The sequence below is a fragment of the Myotis brandtii genome, unplaced genomic scaffold (assembly GCF_000412655.1).
Source record: "Myotis brandtii unplaced genomic scaffold, ASM41265v1 scaffold181, whole genome shotgun sequence".
Taxonomy (NCBI): Eukaryota; Metazoa; Chordata; class Mammalia; order Chiroptera; family Vespertilionidae; genus Myotis; species Myotis brandtii.
In genome coordinates, this window is record NW_005356712.1 from 4,038,694 (window position 1) to 4,063,396 (window position 24,703).

Consider the following 24,703-nt stretch of genomic DNA (forward strand, 5'->3'; position numbering starts at 1 on the left):
GTTTGTGATTTCTTTTTCAGATGAGAATGGAGGTTTCCAGAGTTCTAAAAATAGATTATTTTGGTCAGGATGTTTTGCATCCTATTTCTGTTCAGAGTAAAAACCACAATATATTTATGAAATCAAAAAGATGAAAGTAATTGATATTTAATACTGGAAACTGACTTCAGTATTTGTTTTGTATGAGATAGAAGTAATAAAATACTCATGACATAATCAATAATCACTATTATCAGCAGTCATAATGGTTATAATAGAAAAAAATGAATGACATACCAACTATAGTTGGAGAAACAAAGTGGAGTTAGAAACCAGTGAATTTTTAATGTCCTTTTATTAAAATGTTGAGACAACCTCTTTCAATGTTTTAGTACTACACTTTCATAAATAGTGTCAGACATTAGGACAAACAGTCCCACACACAAATTTGAAATTTGACCTTGTTAAAAGCTTTGTGCCAGTAAGTTTTTTCTCCTACTAGGGCACTGTGCACAGTTGTTACACAACCATTTAGCTAAACAAGCGTAAAGTTCCCTCTACTGTTTTGTTTTGCCTTGAAACTTATTTACTGCATTGGGATTTAAAAATTCAAAACAGTCTATGCATGTTTATGTCTTTGATATTATGATGTATGAACCCTTCTGTGTAAGTTATTTCCAGTCCCCATTTGAGCAGGAATGCCTCTGTGTGGTGTTATGCTCATGAGGGAGTGTGAGTATGTGAGTATTGATGTGATTAACTATTTTAGGGAGAACACAAAGAATCATACAAAATGCCAACAACGACAAAAATCTATACTGTCACAAATTTTACTCATAGCTACAGAGAATGTTATTATTGCAAGGGGGCAGGAGCAAAGTTACATGAATATGAGTCTTAACAATTAAAATGTTTATGTTAAATAAGCTAGCTTTTCAGAAAAATGACATTGCAACTTATCTGTCTTTTCCAGGTGAGAGTGGAGGTGCTCAGAGTGCTGTCAGTCACTTAGGTGCCCAAGATGGGGGGATGATAACTATGCACAGTCCAAAGAGATCGGGGAAGATTCCTCTAAAACTCCACAATCATATGGTCCATCGAGTCTGGAAGGAATGCATCCTCAACAGAACGCAGTCCAAGTATGTTTTTTTGCATTCTGTCTGGATTGTGGTTTAGTAACCATCTCTTTGATTACTATACAAAGAGGGTCAGTCATATTACACTGTTGTGTGACAAAGCCTGAGGGTTCATTAGATAGGTATTTCTTTATTTTGAAAATAATAGTATGGATAAATTTTTTTTTTTAAGTTTTTGATTTCAGAGAAGAAAGGAGAGGGGGAGAGAGATAGAAACATCAATGATGAGAAAGAATAGTCGATCAGCTGCCTCCTGCACGCCCCTAATGGGGATCAAGCCTGCAACCCGGGCATGTGCCCTGACCCTGAATTGAACCATGACCTCCTGGTTCATAGATTGATGCTCGATCACTGAGCCATGCTGGCCAGGCCATAATAGGATAAAAGTTAATGCAAACATGTTAAAATACAGATGATAACTTGACTTGATTTGATTATTCAGGAAATTTTGAAGTTCCTGATACCAATTTATGAATGTTTCCTATTTACAGAGAGAAATTACCTTCTTTGCCACGTTTTCTATTTTATATTGACCTTATGTTTTAATTGACAATACATTTCTGAACTGAATTAATGACAATTGGAGGGGTGTTTACCAGTCTCTGTGCTTCTGTTTATTCATTTGGGGAAACTGTATTCTTTTCTTTCCCCTATCCAACTTACCTTTCTTCTTTTCTTTCTTTCTTTCCTCCCTTCTTTTCTGCCCTCCATTTCTCCCTCCCTTAACATATTTTTGGAAAAGAGGAAGAACTGACTATAAGAGATTACTGTTGATTATTTTAATTGCATGAATAATAATGACAATAGTAGTCAATAAATGCTTTTTTATTTATCAGGATTTAGGTAATCATTCTGCTTATTTTCATATCTATTTTGATATGGTTGAGATGTCCACTTCCTTAACAGATGCAAGTAAATAAATGAAGCTTGATTCTGTGGAATAGAATAAATATGGACATTCTTGCCAGTAACTTAAGAACTCCATTCATTTAGAAGTCAGTCAGATGCTTCTTAGTGACTACTATGCAGCCTTTATATACAGATTTAAAACTTGTCCTTTGGACCTAGCTTTTAGAAAATTCGATACTATATATTTATTTCTCAATGAATTGGTTCTAGAATAGGCTGCTGAAGAAGATGTAGTAAATAAGCTAAAGTAATTGCCATGAAAAATCATATGTCACATTCTAGAATTAAAAAGTTATCTCTAGTCATTTAAAAATGATCCTTTCCTTTAGAATAATACTTTCCCTTTTATCTGCAATACCTACCCGTGGTCAGCAAACTGCGGCTCGCGAGCCACATGCGGCTCTTTGGCCCCTTGAGTGTGGCTCTTCCTAAGCCTTAGGAGTACCCTAATTAAGTTAATAACAATGTACCTACCTATATAGTTTAAGTTTAAAAAATTTGGCTCTCAAAAGAAATTTCAACCATTGTACTGTTGATATTTGGCTTTGTTGACTAATGAGTTTGCCGACCACTGACCTAGACCATTTCCAAGTTAACATTTTCTTTTTCTTTTCCTTTCATTTACCTTTTTTTTTCTTTTTTTATTACCACTAACCTTTCATCTCCACCAACTCTATCAGACCGTGTCCCCTCTATCAGCAGCATAGAACAAGGTAGCGAGACACCCAGAAAGGCAGTTGAGGGTGGAGAGCAAGAGAATTCCTTGCAGAGCCATCATCAAAACACTTTGCAGTGTCAGCTGTAGCAAAATCAACAATAAAAAATTTGGCCTAGTCTTATTTTCACTATGTAATAATAAGCATCTCCTTTTTGCTACCAATTGTCACTGACATGTAGGAAATATTTTTGTTTCTTGTCTTTTGGTTCACATTCCAGGTATGGAGTGCTGCCCTTAATGCTAGCAAATACAGGAGTTGTATAGGTGACTTCAGCAACCTAACTGAGGGCATATAATTCACAGATTCTGTGAAAAGATAATTTTTTAAAATTTAGGGTATTTCTGCAAAATTTAGGCGGCTTTTTAAAAAGTTACAATGAATAGTGCCAGATAGTGTTTTAATTGCTATGTGTACTGTCCATGTTAAATGTGCATTAAACTTAAATAGATATATTTTGAATCCTGCTTCTTCTGATGCGAAGAACAAGTAGTAGTCCATCTCCCCACCTTGGATTGCTCTGAACTATTATCTGCAGGATACCATTACTATGTAAAATGTGTAAATATTTTTAACATTTTTCCCCCCAGAGATTATGTTTACACAGCTCACATTTTTAACCTTTTCTAGGAGGAGCCAAGTGTCAACTCCAACTCTTGAAGAAGAGCCTGCTAACAATCCTGCTACTTGGGATTTTGTGGATCCAACCCAAAGAGTCAGCTGTTCCTGCTCTAGGTGGGTGGAGAAAAGGCAGAACAGTCGTCTGACCTGTCCTCTCAGACCCCTTCTTCCCCATTGTTTTGTTTTAAATCTTCTTCTTCCAGTAAGTTAGAAAAGGATAGGTCTTTTCTTATATGCGGATGATATAGTTTTATTGTCAGGACTCGAAAAGAGTCCTTTTAGACAACTGGCCCTGATACTCATTTGCTACCACGGATTTCTTAGGGTAGCTGTGTCAAAACTAAAGGCATTTATTTGACAAGACAATCTCTTGCCCTTTAAATGAATTTACTTAACTACTCTTAATTTTAAAGTAGAGATAAATAGTAAACAAGTCAGCTTGAGTTAATAGAATTTGGATTAAATATACATTCTATAGATAATTTGTTTTGTTGTAGGTGCTGGTGTTTTTTGATGACTAAGGCAGATATTTGTAATAAAACCTGCCCAAGGCTAAGATTGTTGCTCATTCATTTAGATATTAGAATAGGAACCCAAATTGTTTTCTGTAGGAAAATTTTGCACTCCTCCTGGATATTTCCTTGACTTACCACTTTTTGTGGTGGTAAAGAATCTTATTGTCATGAGTTTTCATTAGGGTTCTGATTAAGTGTATGTCAGCCTTAACTGCTCTCCCTACCTACCCCTGCTCACTTGACTATTAGAACCTGTGCTGTTGATTATTCACTTAGTGAGTAGTTTTGCTTCCAAAGTATATATTTTCACATTTGATATTGCTCCATACTTATAGAAAGTTTAGATGAGAAAAAGTATATTTAGAACATGGCCATTCATTTCTCTAGTTTAGATGGGATTCTTAGTGTGGCATAAATTGAATTGGCTTATTGGCTTTGGGAGGAAGGGGTGTGCTTGTGTGTGTGTGTGTACACTTACACAACAGTTTTGACACCTGCCTGATTCCCCTTAAGTTGATCCCCTTTTATCAAGCTCTGCCTTGTTAGTCAGCTTTCTGTTGAGAGATACTCTAAGTATTAGCCTAATGAAACCCATGATTGATTTTTCAAGGAGGATGTTTTTTAAGAAGTTATTGGCTCATCAAGGGACCTCTCTGTGAGCATGTGAGAAGCTCTAGTCTTAGGATAGGTGTGGTATACCAGTTGAATACTTTTGTCTCTAGACCATTGTGAATTGTGTGACATAAAGTATTTTCCTAACACTGGTTTTTGAACAGCTCATAACCCAGGTTTAGTTCACCTTTAGAAAGTATGGAGGCTGTAAATTTTAGTATATTTAACTTTATTAGTTCCTTCATCTTATTTTTTTTTTTTTGCTATTTTCCTTACGCTAGATTTCTTTCACTATAAAAAATAACCCTTTTACTGATTTATATCATATTTTTATTTACTACCTTGAATTATTTTTACCTGAAGTTCAAATAAACAAATAACACTTTTCTTTTTGTCCTCTGAAGTTACTGTTCTATTTGCTCACAAAAACCTCGAATACCTCAGGTCTTTCTTAAAGTTATGCATTGCAGCCCATTGATTTCCAAATATTTATTTTCAGACCTGGCTTCTCACATGTACTTTAGTCTTATATTTTTGGGGGGTGCCATTTATATTCTAAATATTGACATGTCTGTTTCCTCCCAAATCAGGTACCCTATTGTCATTTTTATCACAATTTCCCCTTCTTAGTCTAGAAACTTCATCATTTATTTATTTTTCTTTATTTTCTGGATCAGTTTTATCATTGCATTTTATAATGACTTTCTTTGAAATGTGTATTGTAATGTCATTCTACTTTCCTCATTCTTTTAGCCTCCATGTGTTTCAGCACTGTTTGGCCCTGCCTCTGGTTCCTTCCCACCACTGGACCACTCATATAGTTAGCCTTCTGAGGCTGATCTTCCTGTTGCCTGCTTCAGTGAGGTCCCTTTCTGTTCAGAAATTTGCAATACTTGTCTGTTACTTACTGGCATATTCCTAATTCTAACCATTTCACAATGTAGCTGAGTCATTAAATTTAATTGAAAAAATATTACTTTATAAGATTATCCACTTTGCAAAAAGCCCTTACTTTGAAGAGGCTACTATAAAATATCTATCAAAGGACTGATGTGGTTAAATGCTCTCTGAGAAAATCCAACTCCAGAAGTTTTATTTAAAAGAATTTCGGTTTTAAAATAAGCACCCTTAGAAGATATCACTGAGATATTCTCAGATGAGACATTCATCTCTTACTGTAGTACTGTGCCCTTGGGACTCAAAGCACAGTTTTTACCTTATTGACAATCGCTTTATGGTTAGACGACCTTCTTCAAAGTCAGGATTTTTGTTGGTTTTTTTTTTAGAGGAGCAAAGACTTTGGCAAGAGTGTTTTCAGATTATCTACTGCAGGATTACCAGACCCATTATGGGATGGCCTACTCCTCACTCTATTTAATGTCCTTATGGGGCAGGGTGGCCATCCTGCTGTCCCACTAAACAATCCCATTATGCCACACAAATCCGTTTTACTGCCCACTTGGGCATCATTGAGTGCAATGCAGCAGTAATTTAATGCCATCCTAGTGGCCTCAGTTACTGGAGAGCTTACATTTTTCCCAGGGAGGGATTTATATATTGGGAGGAACTGGCCGACCTGCTATATAACTTGGTTGCACAGACTAAACCTTGCCATCATCTAGGGTTCTTCCTGAGCAGTTTCTCACAGCCATATTGCCAGGAAGAATGTGAGCAGACTTGCTGTTCCTGCCTCAATACTTCATGTGCACTTGGATATGTGTTCACTCACAACAACTTTTTTACTTCTATCTCGTTTTAACCTATGTAAGATCCAAAGTTGTCTTTTTCCCTTCTTTCTTAGATAATAGTGTCATATAAGGTTTCAGGTATGTTTAGGCTATTAGGTGTTAGAATTCACCCTTATTATCTTAGTTTCACATTTTGGGAGAGAGTAGCATAGTTATTTTATTCCTGATTTACAACACTACAAGCCATTATAAACCATTCTGTATTGGAGTTAGTAAAGTGCTGTGAAATACAAATTAGAAGTTTTCTTTTGGCAGATGATCTCAAAACTCTTGACTTTAAGATGGAGTATGAATAGATTATCTGAGACCCTCACCAAATTGGAAAGATTAGGAGATTTTTTTTCAAATCAGTAATTTTGTAGGGGTTAGCAGTGTATAAGTTTATGATTCATAATTCCATCTCTTATCTTCTTAACTTGTATGTGGTTGATTTATTGCTTTTCATCAGGGTGTTTGCAGTTTTTAGTCATTAAAAATATAATTAACACCTAGAGTCTTTTTTGGTGTATTAGTGCATCTGCTGAGTACTTAACAAGACATAACCTCATCAGAGGCATCTCTTTTGTAATGTTATAACGATGCAGTCATTCTCATCTGTGTATTTGTTGACATTGTTTTAATTCTCATTTCAGGCATAAACTTTTAAAACGTTGTGCCGTAGGAACCAACCGACCTCCCACAATATCTCAACCAGGGTTCAATGCAGGACCATCATCATCTTCATCTTTACCACCTCCTGCTTCTTCTAAGCACAAAACAACAGAAAGACAGGAAAAGGGAGACAAGTTGCAAAAGAGACCCTTGATACCATTTCACCATAGGCCCTCTGTGGCTGAAGAGTTATGCATGGAACAGGATACACCAGGGCAGAAGCTAGGGTTGGCAGGGATAGACTCCTCCTTAGAGGTGTCCAGCAGTAGGAAGTATGATAAGCAAATGGCCGTGCCTTCCAGAAACACAAGCAAGCAAATGAATCTGAATCCTATGGATTCACCTCATTCCCCTATTTCCCCTCTGCCGCCAACACTCAGCCCTCAGCCGCGAGGTCAGGAAACGGAGAGTCTGGACCCACCATCTGTCCCTGTGAATCCAGCCCTCTATGGAAATGGGCTGGAACTCCAGCAGTTGTCTACTCTGGATGACAGAACTGTCCTCGTAGGCCAAAGACTGCCTCTGATGGCAGAAGTCAGCGAGACAGCCTTATATTGTGGGATTAGGCACTCGAACCTGGAGTCATCAGATAAGTGGTGGCATAGGTTTTGTCTCCCACCCATTGATGATGTTGAGTTCCGGCCTCCAGAGCTTCAGGGTGAGAGGTGTGATGCCAAAATGGAGGTAAACTCAGAGAGCACTGCATTGCAAAGGTAAGGCGACTCTCCGCACTATCCACCTGATCACCCCCTAAATGAGGGCAAAGGCCATAGAACCCATGAATCGGGCTTTCCTCCTCACCTCTCCCTGCAGACTTTCAGATCCAAAATGAAAGAGGCTTTGCTTCATCATTTTAGACTCTGCATTTGGAAAATGTTTAAAAGTCAAATGCTTTGTCATTTGTGAGGTTTAACACACATGTCACTATGTAAACATGCTGGCATATAAAGGTCTCATTGTGGCATTTAATGTACTAGCATTACATTAATGTACTTTGTTTTGGTCCTGCTACTAATCAAAGAATATAGCTTTATGAGACTTTCCTTACTATGGTCAGTACCTTCTTGTTTCTTGACACTTTATAAAAAATCCTCACTCAAGGATATTTTGTTTGTTTGTTTTTTAAAAAAATATTTTTATTGATTTCAGAGAGGGAGAGAGAGAAACATCAATGATGAGAGAATCATTGATCAGCTGCCTCCTGCACGCCCCCTACTGGGGATCGAGCCCACAACCCAGGCATGTGCCCTTGACCAGAATCGAACCCAGGATCCTTCAGTCCGCGGGCCGACACTCTCTCCACTGAGCCAAACTGGTTAGGGCAGGATATGTTTTTATTGATTTTTTGAGAGAAAAAACATCGATGTGAGAGAGAAACTTTGACCGATTGCCTCTCGTACACATTCCAACTGCAGCCTGGGTATGTGCTCTGACCGGGAAAGAAACCTGCCACCTTTTGGTGTACAGGACAACGCTCCAACCAACTGAGCCACCCGGCCAGGGCTCTTGACACTTTTAAGAAAGGATTTGTATGTATTTGGTTATGTATCACGTGTCTAGTAATAATGCTTAACATTTCTGGTGTTTTTGAGCTACCCTCAATTCTTAACAGTTTACACAGATTATCTCACTTAATCTTCATGTCACTACCTTAACTTCATAGATGAGAAAGAAACTAGGATCATGCAGTTAGTAAATGACACACTTGAAATCTGAACCTAGACAGTCTGTCATGAGCCCATCTGTGCTCTTAAGTGGAATCCATGGAATCAGAGACAACAATATATATTCCTCACAAAGGCTACTAAGTTTTATTTAATTGTGAATACAGTCACTAGAAGAAATTCACTATGTAGATGAATTATTTTTAAGTTCAGTTTAAGCTTTACAAATGCTTTAAATCATAAATGCTTTTCTTTAAAAAACATCATTCTTTTTACTTTATCTTGCCTAGCCTAAAGTGTCATTTATTTTCCCTTTTAGACTCTTAGCACAACCTAATAAACGGTTTAAAATCTGGCACGACAAGCAGCCCCAGATGCAGCCACTCCACTTCCTTGACCCATTGCCTCTCTCACAACAACCTGGAGACAGTTTGGGAGAAGTCAATGACCCATATACCTTTGAGGACGGTGACATAAAATACATCTTCACAGCAAACAAGAAATGCAAACAAGGGACGGAAAAAGATTCCCTGAAAAAGAATAAGGTACCATTTAACACGGAGAGAGGTCCATGTGGTGTGGGTTTTGATCTATGTCAGCACAGCATGTGTGGGAGAACTGTTGAGGCAGAATGTTTGAGATAGCCGTGCCTGACTGCTCTGTCCCCATACTCATGCTCTTGGTACTATCGTATTGAACAGCGTATCGTTCCCTTTTATGTCATGGCTCACCTTTGTTGAAAAGTCAGCCGAACATAAATGAAGCCTCATATTTTCCAGGCTATAGCTTGTACAGCGCATGTTTCCTCTCATATGCTAATTCTTGTTGGCCTATGCTCCCTCCTTATTTCTTTTAATTATGATTCCAAAATACCCAAAATGTAAAGAAAAAATGTTAACAATATCTACTGTTTATTACGCGCTTACTGTGACTACTGTGCCAAGCGCTTTACCTATATCTCTTCTGAATTAATATTAACATCACTCTTTGACCGTGTCAGTATTGATTATACTGTTTCATTGTCACAAAAATGAGTACTGGGTGTATCAGCTGTCTTTAGCCTTAAATGTTAAAACATTGTAAAATGCTAGACCATTTAAAGAGGTATTCTTGAGCATAGAGGAAGTAAGACAATTAAAGGAGGCCAGTATAATTCAGGGGACTGCTTGTTAGATTCCTTACAGAGATGTATCCAGCTCTAGAAAGCTTGAACCATAATTCAGCATCCAAAATTTATTAAAGGCAGCTTGTAACACCATGGCAGGTCTGTAATCAAATGCCACCAGTACCATTTAGGCATAAAACCCTGATTGACTCAGAATACTCCATAGGATTGAGAGGAAAGTGTGGGAGTTTTGGTTCTGTTTAAATTCAGGGGAAAGGACATACCTTTTATTTCTTTTGGTTGCATAGACCATGGTTTATCATACTTGTGCTCATAACAAGTTCCATTCTACCCTCTAATTCTTTGTGTTCTCCCTCATATTCCACACTTTGGGTTGGTGTTCATGTGTTTTGTTTGGCTGAATTTATTATACAGTCAGAGGATGGATTTGGTACCAAGGATGTCACTACACCAGGTCATTCCACGCCGGTGCCTGATGGGAAAAATGCCATGTCTATTTTCAGTTCTGCTACTAAAACAGGTGTGTACAATGATTATTTGCCTCACTTGGATTGTTGCTAAAATAAAATGCGAGGGAGATGCTTCTCAATTTCAAATTATATTCTTATAGTAATAGCAATAATTTGATCTCATCTTTAATATATTTTTCATAGTTTGTTTTTCAGTTCCTTTCAAAACTGATAAACATATTAGGAAATAATTGTCTCTAAATTTAACTGAAAACATAGGGAAAAATTCACAGGCAGGTGTTGCTCATTGAGATCCGTGTCCTCTCCTCATTTCTTCTTCCTTAATGAAGATGCTCATTCTGTTTATTTTGTCTCCTTTCCCATAGATGTCCGGCAAGATAATGCTGCTGGCAGAGCTGGCTCCAGTAGCCTTACGCAGGTGACAGATTTGGCACCTTCCCTGCATGACTTAGACAACATCTTTGATAATTCTGATGACGACGAACTTGGGGTGAGTCTGCCATAGCTACACAAACAAAAATTTCCCTAAATGGAAGGCTTTATGTGGGTGTCTCAGTATTTCTTTATAGTTGGCCTACTGAACTTGGGGGTTTTTAGTTCAGGTTCTTGAATGTTCTTTAAAAATACTTGTGTACTTTGAAAGGATTCGAAAAGTTACTAGTCTATAACATTCCTTGGGTTTGCTTGTTGATGGCTTTTTTTCATTAATGTTATTCCTGGTGTAAATACTAAAATCTTTTACATTTGTTTTTTAAAATCCTTTGAAATATCATAAGACTAATAAAGTATTACGTAGTCCCTTTAGCTCTACATTTTTGAGAGATACACAAGAATAGTCTATACTTTTTAAGATGATGGCCTCATAGTAGGGAAGTAGAATTTATGCACATGGAAGTTTAATAATACCAGGCATTATGTAATTAAAGTGGCAGATAAGAATTACAATTCTTTGGAGAACAGCTGGCTTGAGTCAGGAAGTTTGTGTCCTTGTCCTCCAAACCAGCTCTGTGTGTTCGGGCAAATAGAAATGCTGTTATTTCTGGGGTACCTAGAGATTAGTAAGGTAGGCTTGCTCTTCAAGGAAATCAGTTTATTATTCTTCCATTCATGTATTTATCTTTCTTCCCATCCGTGTATTTTACATATTTGTTAATCATTTGAAGATTAGTTCCCTTGTGTCAGCAACTTGAGGTTACAAATATTATTAACTTACCATCCTTATACTTGAAACACCCACAGACTTCAGGAGAAATGGTGTATAAATAAAATTAAAATTGTATTTATGGCTATGAGAGGAGTAATTAACCCAAATCTAAAGATGCTGGACATTCAAGTACAAAGTGACAAGCAATAAGTGTTGAACTGAAGGATTGAAGGTTAAGTAGGAATCAGATTTCTAAAGCCCTTTCTCACTTCAAAATAAAATGTATCTGATTAACAGATATTATACACCATCTATATGTATAAAAGCCTAAGCGACCGTTATGGTGGAATGACCAGAACAACTGGTCGCTATGACACACACTGGGCAGGCAGGCAGGCGAGAGGTTAGTGGCGAGTGGTCCTGGATTGCGAGAGGGATGTCCGGCTGCAGGGATTGGGCCTAAACCGGCAGTTGGACATCCCCAGAGGGGTCCTGGATTGCGAGAGGGCACAGGCTGGGCTGAGGGACTCCCCCCTCCCCTGCATGAATTCCATGCACTGGGTCTCTAGTTAGTATTATAAGTACTTTTAAGATTATCTATACTAATAAAAGGGTAATATGCTAATTAGAGCAGGTGTCTTCCGGACGACCTTCCGGACAAAGCCACAGAGGCTGCAAGAGCTGAGGCTCAGGCAGCTGCGGGTGGCTGCGAAGGGCCGAGGCTCAGGCTGGCAGTGGCAGCAGTAGTGGGGTAATGGGGGCGGTGCCTTCCCCTGATCCTACAGGTTGCCTCCCGCAGAGGGAGGCCAGACTGTGGCTTAGGCCTGGGGCCGAGGCAGAGGCAGTTAGGGGTGACCAGGTCGGCAGGGGAGTAAGTTAGGGGTGATTAGGCCAGCAGGGAAGCAAGGTAGGGGTGATCAGGTCAGCAGGGGGGCAAGGTAGGGGCAATTAGGTTGGCAGGCAGAGGCAGTTAGGGGCGATCAGGCAGGCAGGCAGGTGAGTGGTTAGGAGCCAGCAGTCCTGGATTGCGAGAGGGATGCCCGACTGACATCTCCCAAATGGTCCCAGATTGGAGAGGGTGCAGGCTGGGCTGAGGGACCCCCATTCCCCGTACACGAATTTCGTGCACCGGGCCTCTAGTTAGTATTATAAGTACTTTGAAGATTATCTATATATCTAAAAAGCCAGCAACCAGAACACCAGAATGACCAGTCACTATGACACCCACTGTGGCAGGCCAACCAGCCCGATTGGGGGTGGGGCTGGCCGACCAACCTCCCGTGGCCCCCTCCCCTCAGCTGGCCCACCCCTGATCGGCCTCTTCCACCCCACCCCTGATTGGTTCCCCACACCCCTATTGGCCCACAGCCCCATCCCTGATCGGCCCCCCCAGTCATGATTGGGGGTGGGGCTAGCCAGCCAACCTCCCGTGGCCCCTCCCCCCAGCCGGCCCACCCTGGATCAGCCCCTCCCGCCCCGATCGGGGTCTGGGGGGGGCAGTGTCAGTCCGCCAACCTCCCACATCCCCTGCCGGCCCAGCCCCAATCAGCCCCATTGGGGCGGGCCGGCTGGACCCCACCTGTGCACAAATTCATGCACCAGGCCTCTACTGAGATCATAATGCCCTTGAAGAACCGATATGACTTGAAATGTGGAAAGACTTGGCTAGTGGGGGGTGAGGGAGGGACATTAGTTTGAGCCTGGAATGCACTGTGGTTACACAATAGGAATGAACTAGCTGGGCTTTGGGGGGTAATGAACAGGCCATTCCATTGGTCTGTTTTCTGAATGGGGTAAAGATTGGTGGGGCTAGGAAGGACCTGGCCATGCTTAGTTCTATGGACTTTGAACTGTACCAGTAATGTGTTCCTCTGAAGGCTGCTGAGAGTGGAACTGACCTGGTAGAAGGGAGTGCTGGTTTTCATCAGCCTAACACATGAGAACTGGAATTCAGGTCACTGTTGCATGACGGAAAAGGACATGGCAGTGTGGCAAACTTTGGTAGAAGGACTGACGCATTTCCTTATTGTTGATCGAGGCATGGGAGATCCTTTTTTAACTTGATGATCTCTCTAAAGCCAAGAATTGCCTATGATCGGTTTTAATAATCCTGAGGGTTAGGTTAGATCAGGGGTCCTCAAACTTTTTAAATAGGGGGCCAGTTCACTGTCCCTCAGACCGTTGGAGGGCCGGACTATAGTTTAAAAAAAAACACTATGAACAAATTCCTGTGCACACTGCACATATTTTATTTTGAAGTAAAAAGACAAAACGGGAACAAAAACAATATTTGTATTTGCATGTGGCCCGCGGGCCATAGTTTGAGGACCCCTGGGTTAGATGCTTTCCTGGTGATGGTGGGAATGAAGAATGAAAAGAAAAGGAATTAAAAAAAGAAGTAGAAAGGGAGAAGTAAGAAAAGAAAAAAAAGCAAGCATTGTGAAATAGCCCAGCACTGTTCGCAGCCACTTTCCCTAGTGATTGTGAGCCATCGTGCTTATTTTCTGTAACAATTAGGAAAGACTGTTGAACGAAGTAAAGTAATGTTCACATTGTTTCTTAAATATATTCTTAGTAATGTCACTATACAAAGGAGAGCTGGACATTTTAGAAATAATTTTTATTTCTCTGAAATGATTGTTTCTACTTTCATTTCTACCCTGGCATTTAATCAAGGCATCAGTTTATCTTAGAATCATTTTGCTAATTCACTTTACTAGTATCTGGAGTGGGGAAGCTGTTGTTTAAATCTTCACCTGAAATGTCTTTGAATTTAATTTTATACTTCAACTCTCTGATATTGAAATATATACAAATATAACCCTGGTAGGTTTGGCTCAGTTGTTAAGAGGGTCAACTATGGACCAAAGAGTCTCGGGTTTGATTCCCAGTCAAGGGCATGTACCTCGGTTGCGGGTTCCAGCCCCAGCCCTAGTCGGGGTGTGTGCGGGAGGCAACCAATCAATGTTTCTCTATCACGTCAATGTTTCTCTCTCTCTCCCCCCCCCCCTGCCTTTCATTCTCTCTAAAAAAAATCAATAGGAAAAATATCCTCAGGTGAGGATTAGCAACAACAAAAACAAAAACCCCATTGCCAAATCCTCAGGTGAGGATTAAAAAAACACACCAAAGGAAATAATATATATCTGTGTGTGTGTGTGTGTGTGTGTTGAAAAATAAAAGAATAATAGTTGGGGGGAGGGGGGGTTGAGGTAATCTCTTCTAGCTGCTTTCTTCCAAACAGAAGGAAAACCAGACTGATCGTCAATTACTACTTGGAGGCACCACCCTAATGTAATTACTGTGTTCCTGAAACTACGTCTCTAATGACCTGGGAGGGAAGATTTGCTTAAGGTCTGCAGGCTCTGCTTTGATGGCACAATCTGCCCGCACCAGACCCATGAAAAGACTCGTCACTCCATTTCTCATACTTGATGAGCTTGAAGCCACTCCTTTGTTCACTGTCTGCTGGTATTTCTAGTGGTTCACCTGGTGAACACTTAATAAAGAAGCATCTTTTCTGTTCTTAGGCTGTATCACCTGCACTTCGTTCATCAAAAATGCCAACAGTTGGGACTGAAGACAGACCTCTTGGGAAGGATGGAAGAGCTGCTGTTCATTACGCACCAAGTAAGAAAAAGATTGAGCCTTGGCTTACTCCTCATACCTTACATGTAATGTTGTCACACCCAGCAGTGCCTCAGCTGAGATCCCCCTCCTTTTTTATTTCCATTTAAAAAATACTAACTATAATTTAAACTTGTATAAGTTGGCATTCTTAAGATGGCAGGCAGCTAAGAGTCCATCTTAATTTGAGTTCCTTTGCTCTTTTTTTTCAAATGAAGAATTAACTTTTATGGTTTAAAATGTGGAAAAACATGTTCTAGGTTTGTTTTTTGAGTAGCCCTTTCCTAGTAGGATAAATGTTGCAGGGTGATTTTCAGAGCAATACCCCACTGTAAGCACTTGTGTAAAATGTTTCAACTTTCAGAAATTTAATTCACATGAGGTAATGAATACTGTTTGTTTTCTGTGGTTCTTTTTCTGATTCATACTGAAATTTTGTGCTTCCTTTTGAGATCAACTAGCTGTATTATGTATGCTGACTAGAAGAGAAACTTCCTTTTTTCTAGTTATTCTTTGCCCTGAGAAAACACAATACTCTACAAGAGAAAAGAAAGTCGGGGTAGCTTTGTGGACACTCTGCAGCAGAAACATAATTTCATTGCAAATCATTCTGTAATACCTTCTCATTAACTTCGGCCGTAATGAGAACAAATTGAGGGGAAAAACCACCATGTCATAGAGATGAGTCAAAAAGTTTTATGAACCTATAAATGTAGAACTGATTTACTCAAATGTAGAAGTATGAAGTATACAGAGATTGGATTTTGACAGCTTTAATGGTTCCATAGCTTTTTAAAATATGCAAAGCTTTCTCAAGCATGACATGTATGAAAATGAATAATGATAGCCAGCCAGTTGCTGTAGTATTTTTAATTAAACATTTTTCTTTTTTTATTACTCTGCACTGCAGAATTTTACAAATATGGAACTCACAGATTAAAAGAACCAGTATTAAAGCAGATACATATGGAATAGGTCAAATGAGTGAATTTTTTCCCCTTGTGTTGAACCAGTTAATCCTCTGCCTTTTTGACATTAAGTGATACATAGTGATGTTACTTGTTAACATGTCTAATAACTTGTCCAAGATTATTCACTCACAAACCATCCTGCTGGTTAGTGTCTTGCTCAGTAAATAAAGTATATGGTATACACTCTTCCTTCCCTCATTTCTGTTCAAAATGGGATTGTTTTAAAAGGAAACTACTCAATATTTTATGAAAAAGTACAGTTTACAAAAATTAATGAATTTGAAATGTAGTAAAAATATTAGCATCAGGAAAATACAGATATATAAGAGTCAAGAAGATTGTTTTAATGTGTACAACGTATATGTGTGTTGGCTTACACACAATATTTCCTCCCAAGACATGACAGTGAAAATGATATGGCAAGAAGTTCTCATCTCTGCAGTAGCTTTATTATACACTAGAGGCCCAATGCACGAAATTCATGCAAGGGTAGGCCCTCGCAGCCCTGGCTGCCTCATGGCCCCACAGCCCCGCCCCCCACCCACTAGTCGTTACTGAAGGTTGTTCCGGAAGGTTGTTCCACCATCTGGTCTAATTAGCATATTAGCTCTTTATTATATAAGAGGATTGAGGTGGAAAGACAGACATAACATTTAATGTCTTGAACAGCACCATCCAATAGAAATGCAGGGTGAGCCACAAATGAGATCCATATAAGTAATTTTAAATTTTCTGGTAGTTACAGAAAAACACAACATGAAATTAATTTTAATAATATATATTAAATAATGGAAATATCCAAAAATTGTCATTTTTACAAGTAAAAAGATAGTGAGCTTTTTTGTACTAACTCTTTACTTACATCCTTTTTTGTACTAACTCTTGGAACCTGGTTATATTCGACACACAGGCACATCTCATTTTGGACAAGCTTCATTTTGAATGCTCTGTGGCCACATGTGGCTAGCGGGTCCTGTGTTGGAAAGTATAGGTTCATAATTATTCATTTGTGATTGCAATAATGTGGAAAGCAACACACAGTAACAACTAAGTATAGTTTAATATCAAGTTAAGTACCTGAGGCCAAGAAAGGGTAAATTATTTAGAATTATATAATTGTTTAACTAGGAAGCATGTAAAGATTATTAAATCCAGAGGTTCTCACCTTTTTTTCTTCCTCCATATGGTGAAGGCTTTCCCCTCCCCCCACTCAGGAATGAAAGAAAGCCTGGTGAGAATCACACATTTAATCAAGCCTTCCTTTTTAGATGAAAGAGCTGAGGTCCCAAGAAAGGAAGTGACCTGAGCATACCAGTGCTGTGCTGGAAGCACCTGGGTTGTGGAACCCAGTCCACTACTACTTTAGACAGCTGTGCCTTAAACTCTAGCCCAGGGGACAATATGGTACAGTTATGCTTTATTAATTTCTTATTCAGAGCTAAAAGTCACATCTTAATTTATTCAGTGGCTGCTATTTGCCCCTTTAAATGTTGAGGTTGCTAGGAATAGCAATGTGACTGGAAATTGGGGTATCAGATGCCATTCCAAATCAAACTTGTGACTCCAGATTAGTAAATGAATTTGCTGTACAGGGCACCCCCTAGTGGCCAGATTTCACAACCACAACTTGTGTTTTCATTCCATTTATTTCTACTTTAAAAAGGCGTGGGGTGGGGAGAAGAGGGGAGAGAGCAATGGGGGGAAAAGGGACATAAGTAATACTTTCAGCAAGAAAGATTTATTTTTTTAAAAATTAAGTTCCTACTTTTGTTCTAATGCATATTAAAAACTTATATATTTGTATTTTGATACATTACCTGTAAAACTTTTTAATTTTAATTTGTAAGTTATTGCTTGTGATGATTGTATCAAAGTTAAATATGAGGAATGCCAGGGAATAATGATGAATTCTAAATTCTGGTTGGTCTTCTCCTGTGATTTAGTTTACTTAATTTAACTACTCTGTACTTGGAAAAAATAGTTTTTATTAAACTCATTTTTTTGACAGATTTTTAAAAACCATCAGGAAAGACAGAAAATATTGTAAACTGAAAAGTAGTCATTAGAACAAATAAATGGGAAATATATATTAAGGAAAAAAGAAACAGTGCCTTAATGAGCCACTGTTGATGATGGTTAATCTCAGGTATATTAAAATGATTTTTTAAATGGTTGGTTCTGAGTATTTCTTGAAAGATATTTTTTAAGAAGTTAATTCTCTCAAACTGATTGTCAAACTGCAGTGGGGAGGCCAGAGAGGGTTGGGGGGCAGAAGGGAGGGGAGTAAGAGATCAACCGAAGGACTTGTATGCATGCATATAAGCATAACTAATGGACATAAGACACTGGGGGGTAAGGGAGGGCAGGGGATTGTCAAGGGCGGGGGGGGGGGAAGGACACATATGTAATACCCTTTGTAATACTTATTATAATATTTTTTTAAAAAGAAAAAAAAAGAAGTTAATTCTCAATAAATTGTCTTTTGGTTCTAGGTAGGTTTGTTAATCTTAACTATGAAGTTTCATTTTAATGTCAATTTGGAAAGAGAGTGTGGAATCATTTTCTCAAAGAGCAGTGAGTGTTGTGGATTTGTCAAAAACTAGCTAAGTAACCCTACTACATATAAATCATAATTATAGCTTAGGCAACTTTTCTTTTCTCTAACATAAATGCTTGATGGATTTTTCTATGTAAAATTTTCTGCATAACAATTATAATTCTGAAATATGTCATACATACTTACAATAGCGATAGAACTTTTAATAAAGTGGTTGCTCCTTGTAATTGCTTCCAGCTTCTTAGACTTCTCAGGGAATCAGTTGTTGGGAAAAAAAAAAACAAAACGTTGTAGACTTTTGCTCTTTTAGTTAATGTGAGGCCAAATCCTGAATGATCAAGAGGATAGTGATAAAATTCCAGGAAAGGATAACTCTGTGCTGATGGCCTTCTTCTCAGAGACTTCCATTATTCATATTCTGTTGTGTAACTGATCTGGCTGTGAACTGCGATGTGCCTTTTCAGTCCCGCCCTGTTAAGAGAAATGGTTTGTATTTTTTTGTTTTGCTTTTTAGCAGTTGCAGACCTGCAAAGGATGTTCCCCACCCCTCCTTCTTTGGAACAGCACCCTGCATTTTCTCCTGTGATGAGTTATAAAGACGGGATCAGTTCAGAGACAGTGACAGCATTAGGCATGATGGAGAGTCCTATGGTCAGTATGGTTTCAACACAACTCACTGAATTCAAAATGGAAGTGGAAGATGGCTTAGGAAGCCCCAAGCCAGAGGAAATAAAGGTAATTGCCAATGTACTAATTTTACCAAGCAGAGTGGTTTTCAAGTGGATTTGCTGCATCTTCTTTAAAATAATACTGTCTTTATGCCAAATGTACATAAGTTTCTAACAATCCTCTGAATTGGATCATGAAGTAATTACAGTGTCTTTTGGTTAATTTATAAAATTTTGGTATTAGCATTTTCTACTGATCAGATAAGAAAAATATTGAATTACAATAGTTTTTGTCATTACTGTGCTGTGTACTAAGTCATTTACCAACATTATCGCCGACCTCACTTTGTCGTTGCAGGACTTCTCATATGTGCACAAAGTTCCAACTTTTCAACCTTTTGTGGGATCCTCCATGTTTGCTCCACTGAAGATGTTGCCAAGCCAATGCCTGCTACCTCTGAAGATACCTGATGCCTGTCTGTTTCGGCCTTCGTGGGCAATCCCTCCTAAAATTGAACAACTGCCCATGCCACCTGCAGCCACTTTCGTTAGAGATGGCTACAAGTATGTGCCATATTTCATGTGATTTTTATCTCAACTAAATATTTATTTAAATTGATGACAGTAGCATATGATTTGAAGCTTTTATTGGCCATTCATGTTTTGGGGCACATTATTTTGTGTTGAAAATGTATGTTATTTCCTAAACCAAATTTTATGTACATGGAAAAATTAAGGTTACTTGTATAGAGCAGTGGTTCCCTAATGTGGGGCACATGCCCCACAGGGAGGCAATTTGATTTTTAAAGGGGGCAATTCGAGAATGAGTTATTAACAGTGAATTTTTTGCATTTCTTATGGTTCTATGGGCCTCATAAGCAGTATATAAATATATATAGTGACATATTTATGCATTTCAGTTCTCTATTATATGTTTTGAAACGTTATTTGCTATTTTTTAATATCACTTCATATTATATATATTTTTTAAACAATTTCTTAGTGATTTCTTTCTCAGTACTTCAACTATCTTTTCATCTTTTTCTTTTACATGAATGCCATGTTCTTTGGAAGCTGGTTTAGACCAAGTGAATGGCCTTTTAGGCTTCCTCCACGTGAATAAGAGTTCACTTTTTGAATAATTAGGATTATATGTTACGGGGGAGGCATCAGGATTTTAGAGATGCTTAGGTGAGGCATGGCCAAAAAAAGGTTGGGAACCACGGGTATAGAGAATCATGGTGTTCATGCTCATTCAATGTCAAATCATTGTTTATCACAGAATCAAGCACTAGATTGGATTGGTAATAATTTTGGGGATGGTGGTAATGCTTTGTTTTATGTAAACTGATGATTTTTAAATGTGTTTACTTAAGGCCCTTTAAAAAAAAGTATTAACATTGGCAGTATCTCTATCATTGACCCCACATCATAGGAGAAAGCAGCAAAAGAATGGTGATGTGGTATGGGGAAGGAAAAGAGGTGCTTATTGTAGCTTGGGCATGTTTCATATGATCCAGAAAATAGTACTTAAATCAACAATGTACAATCAATCAGTTTTTTGTATGATTAATAATTTTTTAATAAAATAATTTCAATGCTATAAAATAAAATGCCACAAGCTCAAATTTCTATCAGTACCAAGTAAGCAATATAGGGACGAAATGGACTAGGTAAAGCAAAAGACTTGGCACTGTTGATGGTGTTCATAGACCTTGCTATGATGAAATGTTTTGTATCTTTCCTTCTAATATGGCACCTACTATTCTCATGCTGTAACTATGTCCCATTTGAAATGTGGTTATTTGAGATCAAGACTGAATTTTTAGTTTTATTTAAGTTAATTTAAATTTAGCACATGGGGCTAGTGCCTACCTTATTGGGCAACTCAGTTCTGAGCTATGCGAAATCCTCCTACCGTGGTCTCCATCACTCTGGACATCCCCCATTCTCACCCCACCCTCCATACACACACACACACACACACACACACACACACACACACCTTCAGACCCTTTAACAGAAACCATACAATGTCCACCCTCCACACGCACACACACACACACACACACACACACACACACACACACACACTTGCCACACTCAGCACACCAGCACTTATTTGCATGATGCCTGTCATACTTGCTGTGAGCTAGCTTTTCTTTCTTTTTCATTGCTGAATATCTAGCATTTAGCATAGGGTTGGTACTCAGTTCATTTTTATTGACTGGGAGAGATCAGGTTACTATACAGGAGAATACATTCTTACTACCTAGGGAGCAATTTAATTATTTAGGTTACAGTTAGTAGTCATAGCTTTTTTTTTCTGATCTGAACTGCATAATAATTTTAGGGTTTAGTTGAACCAGAAAAATTTGAAAGGAGTCCAATTAGAGTAAAAATCATTACTACACACATTATTTTGGTCTCTGAGATAGCAATGATTGCTAATCAAGGTTTCTGGGTCATTTTTTATCTGTATTCAAAGATATCAGTGTTGCCTCTAATTTAAAATATCTTTACAGTGCCTGATTTGGATTTTCAGGCTGGTCGTTTAGGCATAGCTAATTAAAAATCACAAGAAAATTATTTGAAGAGCCATTACTTTATGATACTTTTCTTTCAAATTATAAGTGAATGAATATGTAATTTATTGGAGGAACATTAGTTTAAGTACATTATTAATAGATTTCAAAAGAATACTAAGCACTAAAAAAATCTGTGTTCTTTTCTAATTGGAAAGAATGGTCTCATATGCTGGTTTACATATATCTGTAAGAATGTTCATTAAGAAAATTTTCTGCAGTAATAAAACAGTAGAACATTGCAGATACTATTTTGTTTTCTATGTGGCTATTCCAAAAAGAAGTCACTGCTTATGAGAAAATAGCGCAATGCATTCAAGTCTCTGGGAACTAAAGTAATTGTGCTATAGGTAATGCATAGCATTTTGAAATTAATAAGTGAACTAGAATTGCCTTCCATCCCACAGAAATCTTACAAGTTTGGGAATTATAATACAATATGTGTACTTCTGTGCAATCACCTAATTAATACTAAAGCCTCTTAGCAGCATATGTAATATTTTTATTAACTGTAGTGTAGTTCCAGCCAATGGGTTTCCTAAAATAGAATTCCCTCATGGTCACACATTACTAATAAAATGCAAGCCTAGATAGGACTGCATTTTGAAAGTTAGGAAAATGTTAAATTTTCTTGTGCATTTGATTATAACTACTTTAGAATCGTATATAGATTATAGCCTCAGAGAACAAGTATGCTGGCAGACTTTCAATTTCAAAAAATGACAAAAATGTAATTGCAAATTAGATGGAAATTTCATCCTATGGTCTTCTACCTAATTTAGCACCTGAACTCATGTTCAAGTTCCATTTAGTAGTTACAGTTTTTCAGAATTACATTGACCAAATCCAACATCATGTTTTCTATAAAAATACTAAAAGTTTCCTCAAAAGATTTAGATGAAGATTGCTTCAATGTGGAATGAGTAAAAGGAAAGTGCCATATTGATTTTTTTCTTCATGCCTCACTTTTTGCTTTCCCACATACTGCACTGACTCCTTTGAATCCTTTTTTTTTAAAGAGAAAGTTGAGTACACCAAATGATAACACACATAAATGATAAGAAATGCACAACCCAGGTCGGGGTAATAGGTGTGTATTCCAGCTTCTGCAGCCTGCCTTTGATTCTCACTTGGCGCTGCCTGTGTTTTGCAGCAATGTGCCTAGCGTCGGGAGCCTAGCAGACCCAGACTATCTGAACACACCACAGATGAACACACCAGTGACGTTGAACAGTACTGCCCCAGCCAGCAACAGTGGAGCAGGAGTTCTGCCATCGCCAGCAACCCCTCGCTTCTCTGTCCCCACGCCACGAACCCCCAGGACCCCAAGAACTCCCAGAGGTGGGGGCACTGCCAGTGGTCAAGGGTCTGTTAAATATGACAGCACCGATCAGGGGTCACCAGCCTCTACCCCCTCTACCACGCGGCCCCTTAACTCTGTGGAGCCTGCCACCATGCAGCCAATTCCAGAAGCCCACAGTCTCTATGTCACCCTGATTCTCTCTGATTCTGTGATGAATATCTTTAAAGACAGAAACTTTGACAGCTGTTGCATCTGTGCCTGCAACATGAACATCAAAGGGGCAGATGTCGGTCTTTACATCCCCGATTCTTCCAACGAGGACCAGTACCGCTGTACCTGTGGGTTCAGTGCGATTATGAATCGCAAACTTGGTTACAATTCAGGACTCTTCCTGGAAGATGAGTTGGATATTTTTGGGAAGAATTCTGATATCGGTCAGGCTGCAGAGAGGCGCTTAATGATGTGTCAGACCACCTTCCTTCCTCAGATGGAGGCAGCCAGAAAACCCCAGGAGCCACCTATAAGCCTTCTCCTCCTCCTCCAGAACCAACACACACAACCTTTTGCTTCGCTGAGTTTCCTGGACTACATTTCCTCGAACAATCGCCAAACTCTTCCCTGCGTAAGCTGGAGTTACGACCGGGTGCAAGCAGATAATAACGATTACTGGACGGAATGCTTTAATGCCTTGGAGCAAGGGCGGCAGTATGTGGATAATCCCACAGGTGGAAAAGTGGATGAAGCACTGGTGAGAAGTGCCACTGTGCACTCTTGGCCTCATAGCAACGGTAGGTGTCCCAGAATAGTAATGCCCTTTGGAGACGAGCTTGGCGTGATGGTGGCTTACACACTTCCTTTACTTTTTCTCTGATAAAATTTTAAATTTCATTTCTTAAAAAATAAGATAGCTAAAGTGAGCACTATGTTGATATCATCCTAAATTTAAGGACTAAGAGAATGTTTTATATTGAAACACCTTTGGAGAGGAATACTTGCTTTGTGGAAATTTCCTCTTTATTAATTCATAGAAGCATTTCATATTGGAAGCCTGTGACTGCTGAGTATCAAAGTCATCAAGAGTATAATTTGCACAGCCTTTCATGTTTAAACCCACTCACTCGTCTAGGTCAAGTTTTCATGCTACTTCTTCCATATAGTCTTCTACCCAGTTACAGGTCATTTTCTTCTTCCTCTGTTTTCTCAGTATTTTCTCTCTGTAACAGTGATCATATTTTACTTTGTCCTGTGGTTACTGGTCATGTCACTGGCTCTTCTATTAAAAGCTCCAGTTGACAAACATTTTTGGAGTTGAGCTTTTAGAGTGTCAAGCAACTTGCTCTCTCCTTCCCTTATTGCATTCATTATCAATAATGTGGTGCATACTGGGGAATAAAATGCTGACTGAAAGAGACAAGGTACGTGCCCTCGGGAATTTCTAATCTATTTTGGATAATGGACAGTTAATTTATACTCATGGTTGAGATCTCAAGTGTTACTTCTTCAAGGAAGTCTTCCTCTAGCCCAGCATTCCTCTCTTCCTCCATGCTTTCACCACTTGTAATGCTTAGTGATAATATGCTTTTGTGTAATTGTTTCATCAGATTTGTGTTAAAAAAGAAAAAATGTACTCTGACCCTAATGTGGGCTGTGGTTTAGAAAATGGCAGAGTGGATTTGGGGAGACTAGGAGGGTAATGTAGTA

At 38.7% G+C, this 24,703-nt stretch overlaps 1 protein-coding gene across 5 annotated transcripts in view; it reads left to right on the forward strand.

The window, feature by feature from the left end:
• Positions 1-24,703, forward strand: part of MED13L (mediator complex subunit 13-like) — a 269,139-nt gene that overhangs the window by 215,894 nt on the left and 28,542 nt on the right. For 4 of the 5 annotated variants that reach the window (XM_014537702.1, XM_014537704.1, XM_014537705.1 and 1 more), the window contains 10 exons: positions 953-1,118; positions 3,371-3,475; positions 6,869-7,600; positions 8,871-9,096; positions 10,092-10,197; positions 10,513-10,637; positions 14,822-14,921; positions 18,961-19,181; positions 19,473-19,678; positions 22,853-23,790. In XM_014537702.1, the coding sequence (XP_014393188.1) occupies positions 953-1,118; positions 3,371-3,475; positions 6,869-7,600; positions 8,871-9,096; positions 10,092-10,197; positions 10,513-10,637; positions 14,822-14,921; positions 18,961-19,181; positions 19,473-19,678; positions 22,853-23,790 (2,925 nt within the window). The remainder of the gene's footprint in view (positions 1-952; positions 1,119-3,370; positions 3,476-6,868; positions 7,601-8,870; positions 9,097-10,091; positions 10,198-10,512; positions 10,638-14,821; positions 14,922-18,960; positions 19,182-19,472; positions 19,679-22,852; positions 23,791-24,703) is intronic. The other variant, XM_014537703.1, reaches the window with a different exon arrangement.